Raw genomic sequence first — 17,720 nt, 5'->3', positions numbered from 1 at the left:
GCATGCTTACACTAACCATATATTCCATACATTTAGGCGTGTTAATACTCCTCTTTGTTTAAAATCACCTCACAATTTTCAGGATTTTGACCAGCCTTTATATATGTTATATAAGACAGTTATATTACAAATGTATAACATGTTTATTGTTTAAGTGCAACGTCATAATGTCATGACATCATCTTGATTGTCTAAATTCTGACATTACAATGAGTTTTGTTTACCTACGTGAGTGTACTAGCCGCTTACTCATAGACATGTGTTAGAATTAGACTTACATTAAAATAAAATGAAGATCAAATTGGTTTCATATATGAAGACAAATAAACGTTGTATTTATTGGAGGGGGGGGGGGGGGGGGAGCAAGCAACACTATTAAATTTACTACACAAAAATTAAACACATTATATATTTCCATCACACAAAATACGTTTCTCATATAATCATATGATAATATATTACACTAAGCACTAACAAAATAAAAGTTAAAAAGAAAAAAGGATTTGACATTTGTTGATAAGAGCAAAATATAAAAAGAAAATATTAAAGGTTTGCTTGCAAGAAAATGATATTATTGTAAATTTGAGGATTACAGCACCTTTAATAAGCTTGCATAGCCTTTGATTAAGACATTAATATTATAAATTATACTTACCGTTAACACCACAAACAACAAAACAAACTATTTATCATGATTATAAGCAATTTTAGACAGACAATCCCAAGCATGCACGAGTTTTTGATTTAAAGTGTTACTTATGAAAAAAACAAACATCGAATTATACTTCATTTCAAGAGCCATTATCAAATATTTGATATCGTTATTCAAAGGCTCAATTTGATTTTCAGTAATCGAAAAGCACTTGTCGTAACATGGTACTACCACGCACGAGCGACAAACTAATCGAAATGTGTGTAATTACGTTGTGCTTTACCTGTCAGTCGATATGATATGTTATAATGTCAAGGAGATATTTTGCCTCCAAGAGAGTCAGTGCTGTAATAACTGCACTACTAAAGTGCAGATTAAAGTGTCTTAGGAGAATAGGGAAAAGCCGTTTACATCACGCCATAATGACTATGTGGTTTTATGTTTTCCCCTGGAACCACTTTATTTTTTCCATACCTAGCACCTACCTACATATGTAGATGAAATCATATGAATATACCACGTCATAATGACTTAAGGGTATTAGGATTTTACTTACCACTTTATTTCTTCTATAGTTATGGATAAAGTCATACCGAACTATTTAAATGTAATAATTATATTATCAAAAGTCGTTACAAATGATAAATGCAACAAATCTGTAAAACACTAAACAGAATACATATGTAAAAAATCAAATAACATAAAACAACATGAGTAAAGGAAAGATAAATACGGGGAACTTAAAGCTTGATAACATAAAGGAGAAATAGACCAGTGTTGCTGGTGTGATGGTAGGTGATTCAGAAGGGTAGGCGGTTTCTGTTTCATCAACGACACCCGCCACGCAAATCTTGTTCAAGTCTAAGGAAAGTAAAGTCCCCGAAGTGAGAACCGGATAATTGACCATTAAACAACAAGACAAACTAATGAGTGCTATGAAAAACATCGACCTTGATATAACGTAAGAAGTAACATATTTCCTAATAAGATCACGATGCCGACCATAACACTTTTCTCGAAACCCGGTGTTGTAGGTTTAAGTCCGTCAGCAGTCGCCATCTTAATTGATTACGGACATCTTTTTATTTTGAGCAAGCATTTAATTACCGAATCAACTGCAACATGTACACAAGGTTGGTTGGGGAAGCAGGGATGTAAATATAAAGAAAGGGAAAGCTCTCGATCGGGATATCGTCACACTTATCATACATCTTTAAACGTAGTAAGCCGAAAGATCGGTGAAAAAAATGCTGATGTTCAAGATTTGGTTGTTACTTTGATTTCAAGTGCAGGCTGGTATATATGATTGACGTGGTAAATGAATAGTTTGCTGTTTGAAGACAGCACATCGATGATATATCTGAAAGTGAATTGCAGGACTTGTTACCATTTCTAATAAGCTCGCCATTGAATTCGCGTTTTTAACAAAAAAAATTAAAAGACCTTTGTTACCATATATATATATCGTCGTTCGCCTTTCTTGGAAAAGAAAGCTCTCATGATAAGTGAACCTAAGAGTTCCTTTATTTGAGTTTAAGGCATGATAGCATATAAAGTAAACAAGTCAAATATTCTGTTGATGAAACATTAAATAGATACTTAAGATCGATTAATCAATCTTTTGGTTTATTTAAAATTCACGTTTCATTATTTTTAACGTGACAATACGAATGTAACCTATATTAAATAGTGAATGTACCGGGGAATGGTAGTATGAAGTGTAGTTAGTGGCTTGGTTGAGCAACTGGAAGATACACGGATTTTCGTTTGACTTCAAAGTCTTATACAAACAAGGCGGATCCGTATCCTTTTCATCATTCGGTATCCGGAAAGGTTGCTTAACAGAAGTGTGATCATTGGAGTCAAGAAATACAGACTTGTGTTTTGTTTTTACTTAAGATTGCAAGCTACTAAGTGCTATTTAATGATGGCTTGAACAAAGACATGGCATTTGTATCACTGCTTCCTGAACTTCACAACGAGTAATCACGTGTAAATCAAATCAAACACCGTCTTCTGTTTTATGATAGCATCCTCAGCACTTGTCGAGTGTATGTAAGAATCATTGGCACTGTCTAATATAATGGATATAATGTTTCCCTCATAAAATCAATTAATTATTCAAATGCAGGGCAATATTGTGTTGTTTGATAAAGACTTTCTGCCGTTAAAACACTATGTTGGCTTGAAGGCAATCTCAGTATAAACAAATTTCCTAGGACATAGTAAATGCAGGTTCTCAAAAAGAACATGTTTCATGATATGCTATGAGGCACTTATATGTACATTGTATGTAGCTTATAAGGCCGAGTTTGTTTCAATTTGTAGATTTTGTAATGATTTGCACAAAATATGCCAATGACGTTTTGAGCCCAACAACAAGAGGGAGAACCTTGTGGTCGGCTATAAAGGTGGAAGCGCCACTGTACCGTAGTAAATAACCTGGAATATGGATGCATAATTAATACAAAATTAAAGAGTAACGTTTCCGCGGTATTGTGTAACTGTTACGTAACATCTACCGAAAATTGTTTGGTGGATAAGCGGTTGAGAAGAAAGATAAATAAGTCTATACTATGTGCCGTGCTATGCGTTACACACGTTCATCATATCATTTAAAAGTCATTCAGGTGATGTTGAGAGGCAAAATTACATTACGCTGTAGTTGTGTTGTTAAGTATGATTAATGATTTGTTGATGATACGTGAACGATTTTCAAGTATATTGATGTTCTTTAAAATTACTTATAGAATTTCTTTTGCCATAAAACAATGGGTCCCAGATATTAAGTCACTGAATACATCTAATGGCATTTAAATACAAATGTAGATGATTAATCAGTATTTTTATAAAAGCTTTGATACGTAATCATTTCCCTATGGATGACAAATGCCTGCGATAAAATACCAAATATGTCGGTAAGCCACGTACGGCTACTCCAGCTCCACACGCACCTGTCCCCGTTGGTAAAGGAACATGGATTCAACTCTTTATCGTAAAATTGCAATAGATTTCACGCGAACGTTTTATCCCTAATTCTTTGTAGGTAAACGATTGCACTCTGCACTGAAATAGACATCAACAAAGGGTTTTATTCTTTTTAAAGTCACGAACACTTTAAAATACACTTCATTGGCTGAGATATAATGCATTTTAAGCCATCAATTGACTATGAGCTCTGATAGAAGCATTCCTCAGCTCCTTTTTTGACAAGTATCTGCGATGTCTATATATCATATTATAATTAGACTGGTCGTGGTTTGGCATGGATGCAAGCTATGTATACGTCAGAGAGAGTCGAAGGGTATGGAGTGTAAACCCTGGTTCTGTTTAATATTTAAGATGTGTTAAGTCCGGAATGTTAATACAATGATACATACCGCTTAGCCGATAAATCAGTAAATCACCTATGTTTTCTGAGGTAAATTGTTTTGCCTAAACTCTCTAAAATCCTCTATCGATTTGAAAGATGTCGCTAAAATTGTGATCGAGTACATTTGAATTAAATAAAAAAGATTTAAAAGATAACTTTTCGCAAAGAAAAATTTGGACATTTAAATGAATAAATTAGAAAAATGCGCCTGATTTTTGATAGTGTATGTCATTATGATTAGGTTGTCATGGTATCATTTATCAAGCATTAGGTAAATCATGCCTGGATTATTGTAATAGTCAACACATAGTTATAGGAACAGGGGAAACCGAATCAATTTCGAAGACATTCTGATTTTAAAAAGAAAAAAAAAAGGAAATGTTGTCGTATTATATGGTGCCGGTACCGTATTATAAAGTGACGGAGTCCATTTTTAATGATAATATCCAATTCAAAATAAATACTATGATCAGCAGAAATCCTTTTTAGTTTTAGATTTTTGTATCTACTACAAGTTCTGGTTTTGTTATTTTGTGTTTATGCTGTGGTTTATGTTTTTCTATTTAAATAAATGTTGTGTTGGTACCGTGGAGTACATGTATATGTTTCTTGTTTATATGCAAAACAGCGGTAAGGACTGACTGATACAAATATAGATTGTTAGATTATAGAAGCCACATGTTTAAAGTAAAATATATTTGAATAATGTTGGCATGTAACGTTTCGTTGCCACCAGATAGTATAACCTAAAGACATGGATATAACCTTTACCTTTTATTTTCTACTCATGTAAACTGTAAGTGTTAAACCTTAATAACAAATATTCATATTTCAACATAAAACATCTCTTGAGGCTACCATCTCGACATTTTGCGGAGAGAGTTTAAATAGGATTGTTGTCTTATATACATTGTAAATATAAAATGAAACGCTTATTTCCTAAAAATCTGGCTTTGTGTAAACTCATATATTAGCGGGTCAACTTGTGTTCCAGAAGAATTATTTACCTGTTGATAAGAATAGGACCACGAGAAGTTATTTAAGTTAAAAGTTCCACCCGCTTTATCTAATTAGGCAAACTGACCCACATCCTTATCAAATTAGCACCATCACCCCCTACTTCAAATAGCAACGAGAATCTCATATAGGGTCATTTTCTGTAAACGTTATCTTTTCGTTTGGATAGTTGACAAACGATTTAACATCCTTTCATTAAACATTCGTAATTATGTAATGCAGGTGTAATGAAAGTATACTTTTTAAAACGGAACGTAATCACAGGTCTAACCAAAATTGTACTTCATTAAGTTATTACTGACAGAAAAAAAGGTTAATATGATCATGACGTCAACATCACGTGATATCAAAGGGCTCTACCTTCGAATAACAGCGATACATATTTCTACCGATAACCTTTGGGTAAACACACCTGGGATATTGCTTTATGGAAACCCCGATAACGGGGAAAAGTCTGAAACTATCAACAAAGCATTTTGTTGCAGTTATAGAGAAGTTCAGCTTTATCTTTATCCCACGATAAAGGTACAAACCTGCCACGTGGTATTAAGAAAGGGCATTGGGGTGCATGTGTGCATGCATACGTGGGGAGGACTGACAACGTAAAAGCTACACAGCAGTCACTTAACGTGTTAAAAGAACACCACAGTGAGACAGGGGTGACAGGATTCCAAGTAAGCCATCACATATAGAGCACGGCAAAATACAAAGGTAAGTTTTGTACGTGGTGTCTTTTAGATGTCGTATTACATATTTGATGTCATCCTTCTTTGTATCATTTGTTTAAATGCTAAAAATTATCTATATATATAAATATGATAGACTGATTTTGGTTTATTGTAAACAATACTTATGTTTTAACTCATAGCCTTGATGTTTATATCAAATAACTTATATTTAACTGGTATATATTTCCACGTTAATTCGTGTCTGGAATTGACCTCTATTTCTCACCAATATTATTTCGAACACTACAACACATATCTTTAAAATCAGTTAAGGGAAGCAGAAACGTGATAATTATTATTCGGGAAATTAATGTGGTTTACAGTTTATCTGTTGTTTAGATAGCGCATCGGATATAAGTTGTTTAATATAATTCATAGCATATTTGTTGTTATATGTGATATACAGTGGATCTGTTAATTATAAGTATGTTACGTGTTGTCTGTAGAATATATCTGGTAACTACAATAGAGCATGGACACGTTATATTCTTCACAATGAATTAGAAATGTGCACGTGAAAGGACAGATGTATTACTGGTTTGAGATAAGGGAGGTGAACTATGCTGTCTAATATATATTTCGATGTTGACGTTCAAAATCAAATTAGAAAACGATAATAAACGCTTCAAGAAGAATAGAAAACCTATATAATATTATTGGACATTTATTTACAAGTGGAACTAGTCTGCTTATTGTATTAAAAACAAGTACAGTTGTGGGTCAATATCAATCGACTTATAAACAAAAGGACGTGCGTCTGTTCTCAGATTGATTACAGGTATATTTCCGCTGAACTTGTCTTTATACACTTTTATTTCTTTTGACCACGTGAGAAAATAGTTTATCCACGATAAACAAAAAGCTTATTTTGTTTTTCTTCTCGAACTACCAAATAGAAGAAAATGAACACCAAAATGGTGACATTTGAATTTATTCAAAAATATATCATATTGCTTTAAGAAATTGAAACATAGACTGTTTTTTTTTACAACCTTTTATCCCGGAATAACGACGCACCTTATATTTAGCAGGGTATATATATTGCAGTTACCCCGAGGGAATTTAGATTTTCTTGATCGTGTACAAATTAACAAAGAATATATCAGGAAAGAAGTTGTTGGCAATTTTTTCACGGCATTCAATGGTGTTTTTTTAATTATTTTTACATTTATCAATGCATGACATTGTCTTTATACAACCATCCAAAATCCATTTGATACTTTTCATAGACATTTATCTGAACTTTGAACGCCATCGCCCTATTGTTGACGTCATTATGAATGTGGCGTCATACTTGTAACATTAGATACCACCTCTGGACGATGACTGCTCTTTTAACTAATTATGGATATTTATGATACGTTCACTATCAAAAAAAAATGTTTTTTTTATTAGTTTATTTAATTTATTAAATTATTTTGAAAATGGCTAATTGTAGTATCGAACTTAAGTCATTTGGTATCAATAATCAATTTAAGTTTGTCATTTCCAATTGGAATTAAAAATGGCTATCAATGCCAACTGAAAACAGTTAAGTGACTCAATCGTGGAGTGACGTCATTTGTAGTAAGATATTCTTCTGTTGATCAAAAGCATACATTTTATGATGTCACGTTTTACTGAAATGATGTCACGTTTGAAAACGTTAGCGTTACCGAAACCTTTCCTATGTTTTTCATTTGTTAGGTTGAATGTAGGCAGAAATATAGTTTTTAAACTACATGTCATTGCGGTTGTTAATGATAGACAAACATACCCTACATTAATGATAGACAAACATACCCTACATTGATGATAGACAAACATACCCTACATTAATGATAGACAAGCATACCCTACATTAATGATTCACTATGGAATCGTGCGTGCTACGTGCTTATGTAGCGACCGGAGAAACTTATCTTCCGAGCACCTGTCCTCGCCTTGAGATGTGGAGGGTTCATGTTTATTATATTTTTTTCTTATTTAATTTCCGCTCTGATATCATTTTAAAAACAATACACGTAGTGTAAACATTTTGAAAGGACCGAATTGCATGTCGGTGTTAAATAGATAGACATGTTTTCACGTTCACTGTCATTTCAACTGTTACATTGGAAATTAAGTGACAATTTCGGAACAGATATTTGGGTTTGTCAGTAGAATTACTCGCTTCCAATGTGAGCGTAGTCTGTATCACGGATACCCTAGTACAGTTTGTGGAAATGACACGGTATCCTGGACAACGTCGTTAGATTAGCAGGTGGCTATCCACTGGAGGCTTATAGATGGAATCTGACGTTGTGTGTGGGGCTGTTGATGGCATTGTTTATACATTTTCACATCACTCGTGTCTGGATTTGTATTTGTTTGGTAACGTGTCGGTGTAAACAAATGTTACCACGGACGCGTTACTTACGTTAGATAATCACATGTGCGTAACATTAATTACGGAGGGACATATCAGACATGGTTAAGACGCTCGTATTACAGTATTTACGGGTGGGGTGGGGTATGGTGTGTGTGTGTGTGTGTGTGTGTGTATGTGTGTGGGGGGAGGGGGTATACATATAACGTAAGTATGATATTTCTGATACAGTGTTAAACTGCCCTGCCATAGCAATAACATACCTCTTTTGTCTATGGCTATTACGTCACACAGTATTACAGTGTTCAGAACCCGTTTTTCTGGACATGTCTTGGCTGTTAATCATTAAACTACAAAATGATGTATGTTTGACAAAATTTATGATCATCATCATTACCTGATTGCTATATTACATATGTACAAGCTTTCCTTATTTAGATAAAATATATAATGACAGATGACAAATTTGATTCAGGAAACGTTGATCCTTCCGGAGTAGCCGAATTTTCCTTCGTGGTTTCTTGTTAACTATTGTCATGTGTTTGTTGTTGTTTTTATCTATTATCACTATCATTCAATGCGTAGTTTAAGTTGTAAATTTCAACATTTTAAGATATTATATACTAGATAAGATAGTATATACTAGATAAGATATTATATACTAGATAAGATATTATATACTAGATAAGATATATTGGTGCAAATTCATTTTGTATAACCGCATAGCTTTACCCTGCCGTGACCTACAGTTCGTTCGCTTACTGATGTGATATTCAGATTTGTAGTCCGTCACTGATGCAATATTTCTTCAATCGAAATTTGAATTTAGATATTCATCAGGATATTCACGTACGTTCTGTACATTACCAACCCCAGGAACTAAACTTGTTAACACCTGTATGTTACATTAAGTAACTTTAAAAACAATTTTAATTTCACCGTGGGATATGCGTACAGGCACATGTGGATACATACATACAGAGTAGATTTTCATGGTGTGTCGTATTTTACTTCAACGTATATGTGCAATGGCAAGTTCGTTATTGTAATAAAGATGTATAATGCTAAACGATACTAATTTAGGCATTTCTCATTAGAAAACTTATCACGATGATATTTTGATAATAAATATTTTACCCCAAAGACACTCAATTTCAATTTTAGAAAATAAAATGACGAAAAAAGCACGATTTATTTTTGGCTTCTATTTAACATAAAAAAACACTACAAAAATATCACAAACGTTGACTTTTAAACCATTTCGACAAGAAAAACAAAATCACGCACCCACAGCTGCTACTTCAATTTTATGTACAAACGTGATTTATACACTATATTATCCATATCCTACGGCATAACATGGAGTTTGTCAGATATTGAAGCTCTAACCATGAATATTGTGGTTGAACCTTAACAACAGTAGGTTTATTCCAGAACTTGAATGAATGTGAATAAAATTAATTGCAAATGTATTGTTGTATATGTACTTTTAACACCTAAAAGAGAATTATATGTAATGACATATAGGTTGTAACTTTTTTATAACAGGTTTGTCAATTAGTGAACTCTGGTCAACGCTATTTTTTCTCATAATTGGTAGTAATTAGCAAAATACACCATGAATCATTTTTACCGGAATTCTTGTATTTACCATGTCATACCTTTTATGTTGATGCTGATGACAAATTTGATTCAGGAAACGTTGATCCTTCTGGAGTAGCCGTTTTTACCTTCGGTTGTATGTGTGTGGTTTCTTGTTAACTATTGTCATGTGTTTGTGCTATTCCTTTGTTGTTTTTATCTATAATCACTATCATTACCAATGGGGAAAATAATTGCTCTATTGTTTAAACAGTTTCTATCAACGAAACTGGAGAACAAATATTTTCATTATTTTATTTCCACTCTTTTTTAGTGATGAAAAAAATGCATTGCTTTTTAAAGCAATACATTTTTTTCTATTTTTGCTAGGATATGACCAACCGAAAGCTTTTATAACATGAGGCATATATTCGGCAGCCTTACTACTTATAACATTCTGGCAACGGAATACATTTTAGGGGGATTTCCTTACAAAAAAAAAACGAATTACAAAGCATAGCTCATTTTCATTCAAATACCAACACCTACAACATTGCGAGTAAATCTGTTAGTTGGGTAATTCCCATCCGGAACCTGTATAACCTAACACTAAAGGCTTACCCTGTCTTATGTGGACTAATTGTGTTACTATATATATATTAATGTCATCTTCGTGTTAGATTGAGTGTTGTGATACTTGGGTCATGTACATGCTGATAAATATCTATATCACTCAAAGTTCATTTTCATATATTACGCATGCATTAACAGTTATGGGTTTAAAGTCAGCATGTCTAATCTAAAAGCTAACACGGAAAACCTTTTTCCGTCTTAGGCTCTACCATACTTCAATTAGATCGCTTTCTGTCAGTCTATTGAAAAATTAACTCGTGACTGGGACATTCCGATCTGTAGGGGAAGGTCTGAGAGAGCGGTCGACAGCGCGGAATGCGGGTCTCTCAGGGCGTTAAAGGAGGAGGAGGAGGGGGATCTGTAAGGGGCTATAGATCACATAGGACGCTATCCTTAAATAGACTTTAATGGTATCTAGAGTGGCGTATTTGCGTTGTATTCGGGCAGGCACCCCTGGATGTGGTAAATCCAGCTTAATACCAACGTAACCCTCCCCAGTGCACGCCACGCATGGTTATCTTAAAGCGCAATGACGAAGTACGTATCCCAAGTTTTAGCTCTGTTACGTACAATAAAATCAAACTTATATCCAGTATTGTGAAGTTAAAATTGAACATTGCGCAAATTTATATGAGGGTGCAGACAGGAATCCTTCAATTTCTGCGGTTTTCGATGACAGATACACTTAGCTTTTCGTCGAAGGCTAGGTATAGATCTACTCAATTACAGTGGTACATGGCGGCCGTGATATTTACACCACACTGATTCCATTGTCTATTAACTCGAAAGGAGACCGTTTATTGGTCTGTCAAACTATGACGTCATAAAAAGATTGTTCAGAAATTCTGATTCGTCAGCCTATTTGTATATATCAATATAACTATGCCAAGCCACTTATCATATCCTCTCCTTATGCAAGATTGCAGTCAACAAAATTACAAAACATACATGGATTGAAATATCCATTAATCATAACGACATTATGGAGTCAGTGTATATAGGCGGATTGGTCGAGTGGTTAACACTCCAGTTAACAAACACTCGGGCCTTCCACGCAGGCGGCCGGGGTTCGATCCCCGAATTCGTCTTACGCATAGCAACCCCGGTGGAGTATAAACTGTTCTGGGGTGGATGTTGCAGTATCGTTGCTGTATATAGCAACTGATACCGTTGGAAGCACGGCCACACTACAAACAGAACACGATACATCTCCAACGCACACGCATGCATACACACATAGGGGGTTATTAACCAGGTGGCATAGGACTAGTTGTTAGCGCCTGATAAGGCAGCTCCTGCGAATTCCTCAAAATTGTATTGATTAATACATGCTAATTCTTTTGATTGTATAAATTGTATATATTCTTACTGTAAAGCGCTTAAGAGTGGCTTATGTTAGCTAGATAGGGCGTTATATCAAATGTTGTATACATGTATAGACAGACATAAAGTTTCGAGTAAATGTAAAACAGGTTTGTTTTGTTTAGGTTAGGGTATAGGCAATGTCTACATTGGAAGTAATATAACGGTATACACAAATCATTTTCAAAACAATTAGAACTAAAACATCATACATAATATGACAATTACAAATTACACATCATAGTATATGCACTGTACAACTTAGTAAACAACAACCCTAAAATGTCATAATCGTACAACCTATTAAAGTGGAGATAGGCCCAGGTGGTACGATTGCAGTAAACTTTACCTTAGCCCTTTGCTCTTTCCCTTCCAAGTGACGTCATGTGTTATCATTATATTAATTCTAACTTATTGCATTCTAAGATTATTATATTGCAATATATACTTTGAATGAACAATCTACCTACCTAGAAAATATTCAAATATAGAGAATGCCTTCACCAGGAAGTACTTGCACCTGTTCATGTTGCAACAGACCAATCTCTGGCAGGATACAATAACTACAATGAGTACGTGCTTTGTTTTATCACGTTCGGTGTTGTGAGTTTTGACCTGTTCACATTTTTCATGACAAATAAATGATAAGGATATGAATGGTTTCAGAAGTGACAGCATAAAAGTAGTAGACTATAGCACCCTTATTTTTCTGTCAAAAATTCTGCTGTAATGGGCGGATTAGTCAAGTGGTTAACACTACGGCCTTCCAAACAGTCGTCGTACGCATGGAATATTCAGAGAAAGTCTTTTTCTCCTGTCCACACAACTCCAACAACCCAGGCGGAGTATGAAATGGTCTGGTGTGAATGTTGCGGTATCTGTGCTGTGGCATTCAAGTGACGTGGCACTATACATGATACCGTTGGAAGTACGGTCCCACTACAAACAGAACACAATACATCTCCAGCACACACGCACAGGCATACACACATGGGGAGATATTAGCAAGGTGGTATAGGACTAGTAGTTAGCGCCTGATAAGGAAGCTTCTGCGAATTCCTCAAAATTGTAGTGAATAATGTATATACTAATTGTATTCATTGTATTAAATTGTATATCTATGTACTGTAAAGAGCTTTAGAGTGGCTTATGTTAGCTAGATAGGGCGTTAAATCAAAGGTTGTATATTTGTTTATTTTATTTGTAACATATACGCTCTAAGTAAACTGTTTACAGCCCGGAGAGAACTTGTTTTGCAATGTCTTAAGGCGAAGTAAGAGGTTATATTGCGTAGCAGATAATAATTTCCTACCATATCCTAAATACCTAGAGCCATTGAACTACAGTATACAGTATACTTGTTTATACTGTCCAGTAGTTGTAGCTTTTTTCTAGTTTTTTTCCTAAGACTTTGTGATAAATTCTGTGTGGATATAATGTTGTCTTTATAATAGTTTATACAGTCAACTAGTTTATACTTATATTACATAAACAATTTCAACTTGTAATTACTTTGTACATGTTAATAAAGCAATGCCGCCAGTGTGTAAGTAGTGACGGTAATGAACCAATGCCGCCAGTGTGTAAGTAGTGACGGCAATGAAGCGATGCCGCCAGTGTGTAAGTAGTGACGGTAATGAACCCATGCCGCCAGTGTGTAAGTAGTGACGGCAATGAAGCAATGCCGCCAGTGTGTAAGTAGTGACGGTAATGAAGCAATGCCGCCAGTGTGTAAGTAATGACGGCAATGAAGCAACGCCGTCAAACGTACAAAAAAGGAAAGGAAGCACAATGTTCAGTAAACACAATTTCATTATAAACATAATATTGACTGCACCTTTGTAAAACAGTATTGTTTAAAATGTATGTTATTGTCTCATTAATTAATTCTAATTTGTATTTTCATATATTTTTTCAGATATCTCAGCTGAATCAGTTTGAGCTACTTTCAGAAAATCGAAGATAAACAGCATCAAATAAAAGTTCAGTGGACCCCTTCGATATTTCATCGCCACACTATTTAGCTACTCCTAGAAATTAGGATGGGACTGGCGCTGTGGCAGTACGTCGTCATCATCATCGCCTCAGAAATTGTGCTGGTCGCTCTGATCCTCCTCTGTGTATGGCAGTATTGTAAGTGGGCAGTCAGAAATGGGTAAGTGTTGTAGATCGTTTTGTTTTCCTGCCTAATTGTAACTATATTTTGTAACGGTTACCGGCTACAGAAAGTTATGTATTGCCAGGCAATATTGTAAAGCCAGCACATTATCACCCCTCAAATTGCTAATGCTGTTAATAAATGAATCAAAATCATGTCATTTCTGATACATAATCATATTTATGTTTACTAAGCATTTATCTCGTCGGATAAAAACCAATCTATTAAATGTGTAATTAACATAACACTATCACAATATCATACACTATCACACCAGTAATTTGTCACAATTGTAGCTTTAAATACACAAATTAATGTACGAATACCGTTCTTCAAGTCTTCTTCACCACTATTGTAGACACAGGGAGAGGTCGGATGAGAAGCCCCCACTAGTCCCTCTGTCAGACGAGGACATGCTGAACGACCTATTCTCAAACAAGGCCGTAGTAGAATACGGTCAGCCGCCGTCCAATCCGGGTTCGTTCCGCATTAATGATTTCCCAAAACCTATACGTCGACCATTGATGATGAAACACCTACCGTCGGTCAGCGAGAATACTCCCGCTATAGAGATGAGTAACCTGCCTCCAGCGTATGCAAGCCGAGAGGTGTCCTACATATCGCTTAACTCGAAGGCTCGGGGATCTTCGGCAGAAACCGCAGGAGACGAGTCATCTGATTGGTTGGATACACAATTTCCGGTTCGATTGTCCGTGACTCCGGTGGAATCGGATGACGATAGATCGGTTCCAATAGTACGTCCACAGATGAGGAAGCAATCACCCCTGCCAGGTGTGGAAACGTCCGGTAATTCAAGGTTTAATAGAATTTTTGTTACCATTTCTGAATAAAGTGTTTTAGGGTCTGGTTGTTCAAAATTTAATGATTAAAGACAAACTAAATGCGAAAAAGAAATGAAATTAAAACTTTGAATTTCAAACAGGAGTGTGATTAGATGCTATAAGTTAGTGTCAATGATTTTTTTTCTCCAAAAAGAATGTAATATCCATTAAAACAGAAATGAAGGCATCAAACGTATTTCTTTATTCATCTAAGAACATTATTTTGCTATCATGTTTTGATTTTAGAAACCTCGTTTAGAATAGATTGATAAATTTAAGAAATGTCCATTCGGTATGGCTGGCAGATATTAGAAACATCCCTTGGTAGCAAATTAGTAGATTTTAAATGTTATCAAGAAAAACGACATTGGTATTTAGTTTAATCATCGCTATTCCATGGAATTTTTCGGAATCAAACTACGACTAGAAGCAATATATATAACAAACTGTCATTTTACACAATCTTATTATTATTATCATGAGATCTATTTGGTTAAACTTTCAGAGAGCGGTACTAATGACAGACATGTGGACGGCGACAATACCGACAAAGTAAGTGGACGGGTCAGATTTGAGACATTATGGCTGCCAGGCAAAAACCGGAAGAAGAATAAAGTTACCGATAATTGATTGAACACACCGGCAAAAAGGACAATGGCAGTACCAGATCAATGTTTTCTTTTTCTTATTTAATTGCATAACTGTGATATGTCGGGGTTGAGTTGGGTTGGGGTGGAACGGGGTGTTGGATGGAAGGGGATAAAGTGAAGGGGATGGAGAACGAAACTATTTATTTGTTGCACACGATTTTAAATGCAACGTTAAATTTATTCTTAATTTTTACAAATATGTTATGTATTGTTGACTGTATGAGCATTTTTTAATAAGAGTAAAACAACGTACACATCACACAAGAGGGGCTATTGAGACATTGTTAGACTAGGTTTTGTACGAGGGCAACATCCTTCTTTTTAACAATTGTCATTGTAATAAAGGGGGTCTTAAGACTGAACATGTAGATACCAGAGAATGAAACGAAAATTTGGTCAGGACACCGTTACAATCTAGCTGCTCCAAAAGATAAACAGTTGTTACATATACCTACTAAATTCGATCAGATTATAATCGCTATAAATCACTAAAGGTTCATCAAGCCCCCTTAAACACGTCTCGAAAACTATTCAAACCCCCTTATACGTCATTTTCACCTACTCGATTAAGCATAGAAATTCATATAATTGAACTTGTATATTAACTATTCAAATGGTGCCTAGCGAGGTTAACGTAGTCGATACTACGGCTTGACTTTGGCATATGAATGAACTTTAATAACATGTCATTTCGTAGCATTCAGTTAGTTTTGATTGAAAATTCAATAGGTCCGGTTAATATTTTGCCTTAACGTCAATTTCTAGCGTTGGTACGACGTCTGACGATTGCCCACGTCGCAACCAAGATACAACGTTGTACCAATGTAAATACATTTGTACAACGTTATGTGCCCACTGGGTAATTATTGATTACGTTGACCTTGCTCTGTTCCATTTTGATAACTAATGCACAAGTTGATTTTATTCAAATTATATACATAAGTTCCGAATTTAAATTGGGTCTTTGAATCTGACTTATAAGAGGGTTGCACTTAAGGGCAGATATACCATCTTTTAGTGGGCTTGTTTCGAACCTTAAACCATATGAAGCAACGACGGAGCTAGACGAATATGTTATATATCACATAGTGACTTCATTATTTACACAACGAAATGATGTTAAACATTGTACCAGCTTCCCAATGGACAGCGAGGAATGGTTGAAGATTTCAATGAGCAACTACCAATCGTGTTTTCAGTCTACATCATCTATCATCTTTATCCAGTGATAAACACATTATTTTCTATTTCGATTACATTTAAGGATTAGAATCAACCAGATAAATATACAACACATCATATGTAAATTGCATTGTTTCGATGTATTAATAATAGTGTGTAATTCAATTGCTGAGGGGCGCTAAATCACTGAAGATACCGGTACGGATTCTAGAGTTGATCGCCTCAATTAACACATTAAATTTTAAACGACAAGATCAGTGTTCAATGTTACTATGAGTTAAGAGCGGATGGTGACAAAACAGTTTTAAGAATATTGCTAAAAATGTTTACTACATACCTTTGCTGCGTGTATAACATCATTCATATTGTAGGTTATTTCTACATTTATTTTTGTTTATTATTTTCATTTGTCATGTTTGAAATATTGCAATAAAACATCGATTTTTCTACGGTTTGTAGACATCACTGCTTTAGATGCATATTGTGAGTTATTTTATCTATATAATTCAGTGTTGTAACTTGATCACAATTGCGAAAACTTTTGCATCAGTCATCGGCCCATTTTCTCGAAAGAAATGAAGTTCAGTTTTCTTGATTTAACTTCAAAAAGTCGATATGTAAAAGTAAAATATAGTTGACCATGTTTTCCATGCATTAAAATGGTTTGTGTAAAACTGAAAGAACTGAAAAAAGTTTTGAGTGACACAACTAATCTGAGCTTACATTCTTTGAGAAACTGGAGCTAGATTATAACAACCGACTCTTAATAAGTTTGAAAAGCTTAACGAAGGAAAGCAGAATCGCTAGCTTAATACTACGAGGCATATGCAGGATATTGTCGACCAATCATCTGATATTGACAGTCCTAGGCCGACACTGCTCCTAGAAGACATTTCATTGTCGGCTACACATTTTTAAACATAATAGATACACTGCGTCATTTAACTTCTCTAACAAATGATGTGACAAGTAAAATATTTCTGACTTAAATAAATAAATAATCTCCGTTGCACCAACGAAATAATAAATAAGCATTTTACAGTATTACCTGACTCTTTATTTAAGTGTATATGAAGCATTTTTGACTGTTTTAATAAAAACAAAAATCCCTGGAAAGACTGAAAACCCGTAAAATAATGTAAGGGTGCAACAGTCGATTGTTGCACACTTACTGTTACATACGCGACAATCGTGC

General features: G+C 34.8%; 1 protein-coding gene across 3 annotated transcripts; it reads left to right on the top strand.

Annotated features, from left to right (window-relative positions):
• Positions 1–5,411: 5,411 nt before the first annotated feature.
• LOC110449128 lies at positions 5,412–17,004 on the top strand. Of its 3 annotated transcripts, none has more exons than XM_021495766.1 (4): positions 5,412–5,753; positions 13,612–13,848; positions 14,210–14,643; positions 15,199–17,004. In XM_021495766.1, the coding sequence occupies exons 2-4, from the start codon at positions 13,736–13,738 to the stop codon at positions 15,321–15,323; spliced, it is 672 nt and encodes a 223-aa protein (XP_021351441.1). In that variant the 5' UTR covers positions 5,412–5,753; positions 13,612–13,735; the 3' UTR covers positions 15,324–17,004. The 3 variants fall into 3 exon arrangements, with proteins under 3 accessions (XP_021351441.1, XP_021351440.1, XP_021351442.1); XM_021495765.1 differs by having other exon boundaries at positions 14,210–14,658; XM_021495767.1 differs by having other exon boundaries at positions 14,210–14,668.
• The last annotated feature ends 716 nt before the right edge of the window (positions 17,005–17,720 follow it).

Source organism: Mizuhopecten yessoensis, unplaced genomic scaffold (genome assembly GCF_002113885.1).
Source record: "Mizuhopecten yessoensis strain PY_sf001 unplaced genomic scaffold, ASM211388v2 scaffold4505, whole genome shotgun sequence".
Classification (NCBI taxonomy): Eukaryota; Metazoa; Mollusca; class Bivalvia; order Pectinida; family Pectinidae; genus Mizuhopecten; species Mizuhopecten yessoensis.
Note: the sequence above shows the minus strand (reverse complement) of the source record. Positions and strands in the feature narration are given on the sequence as shown.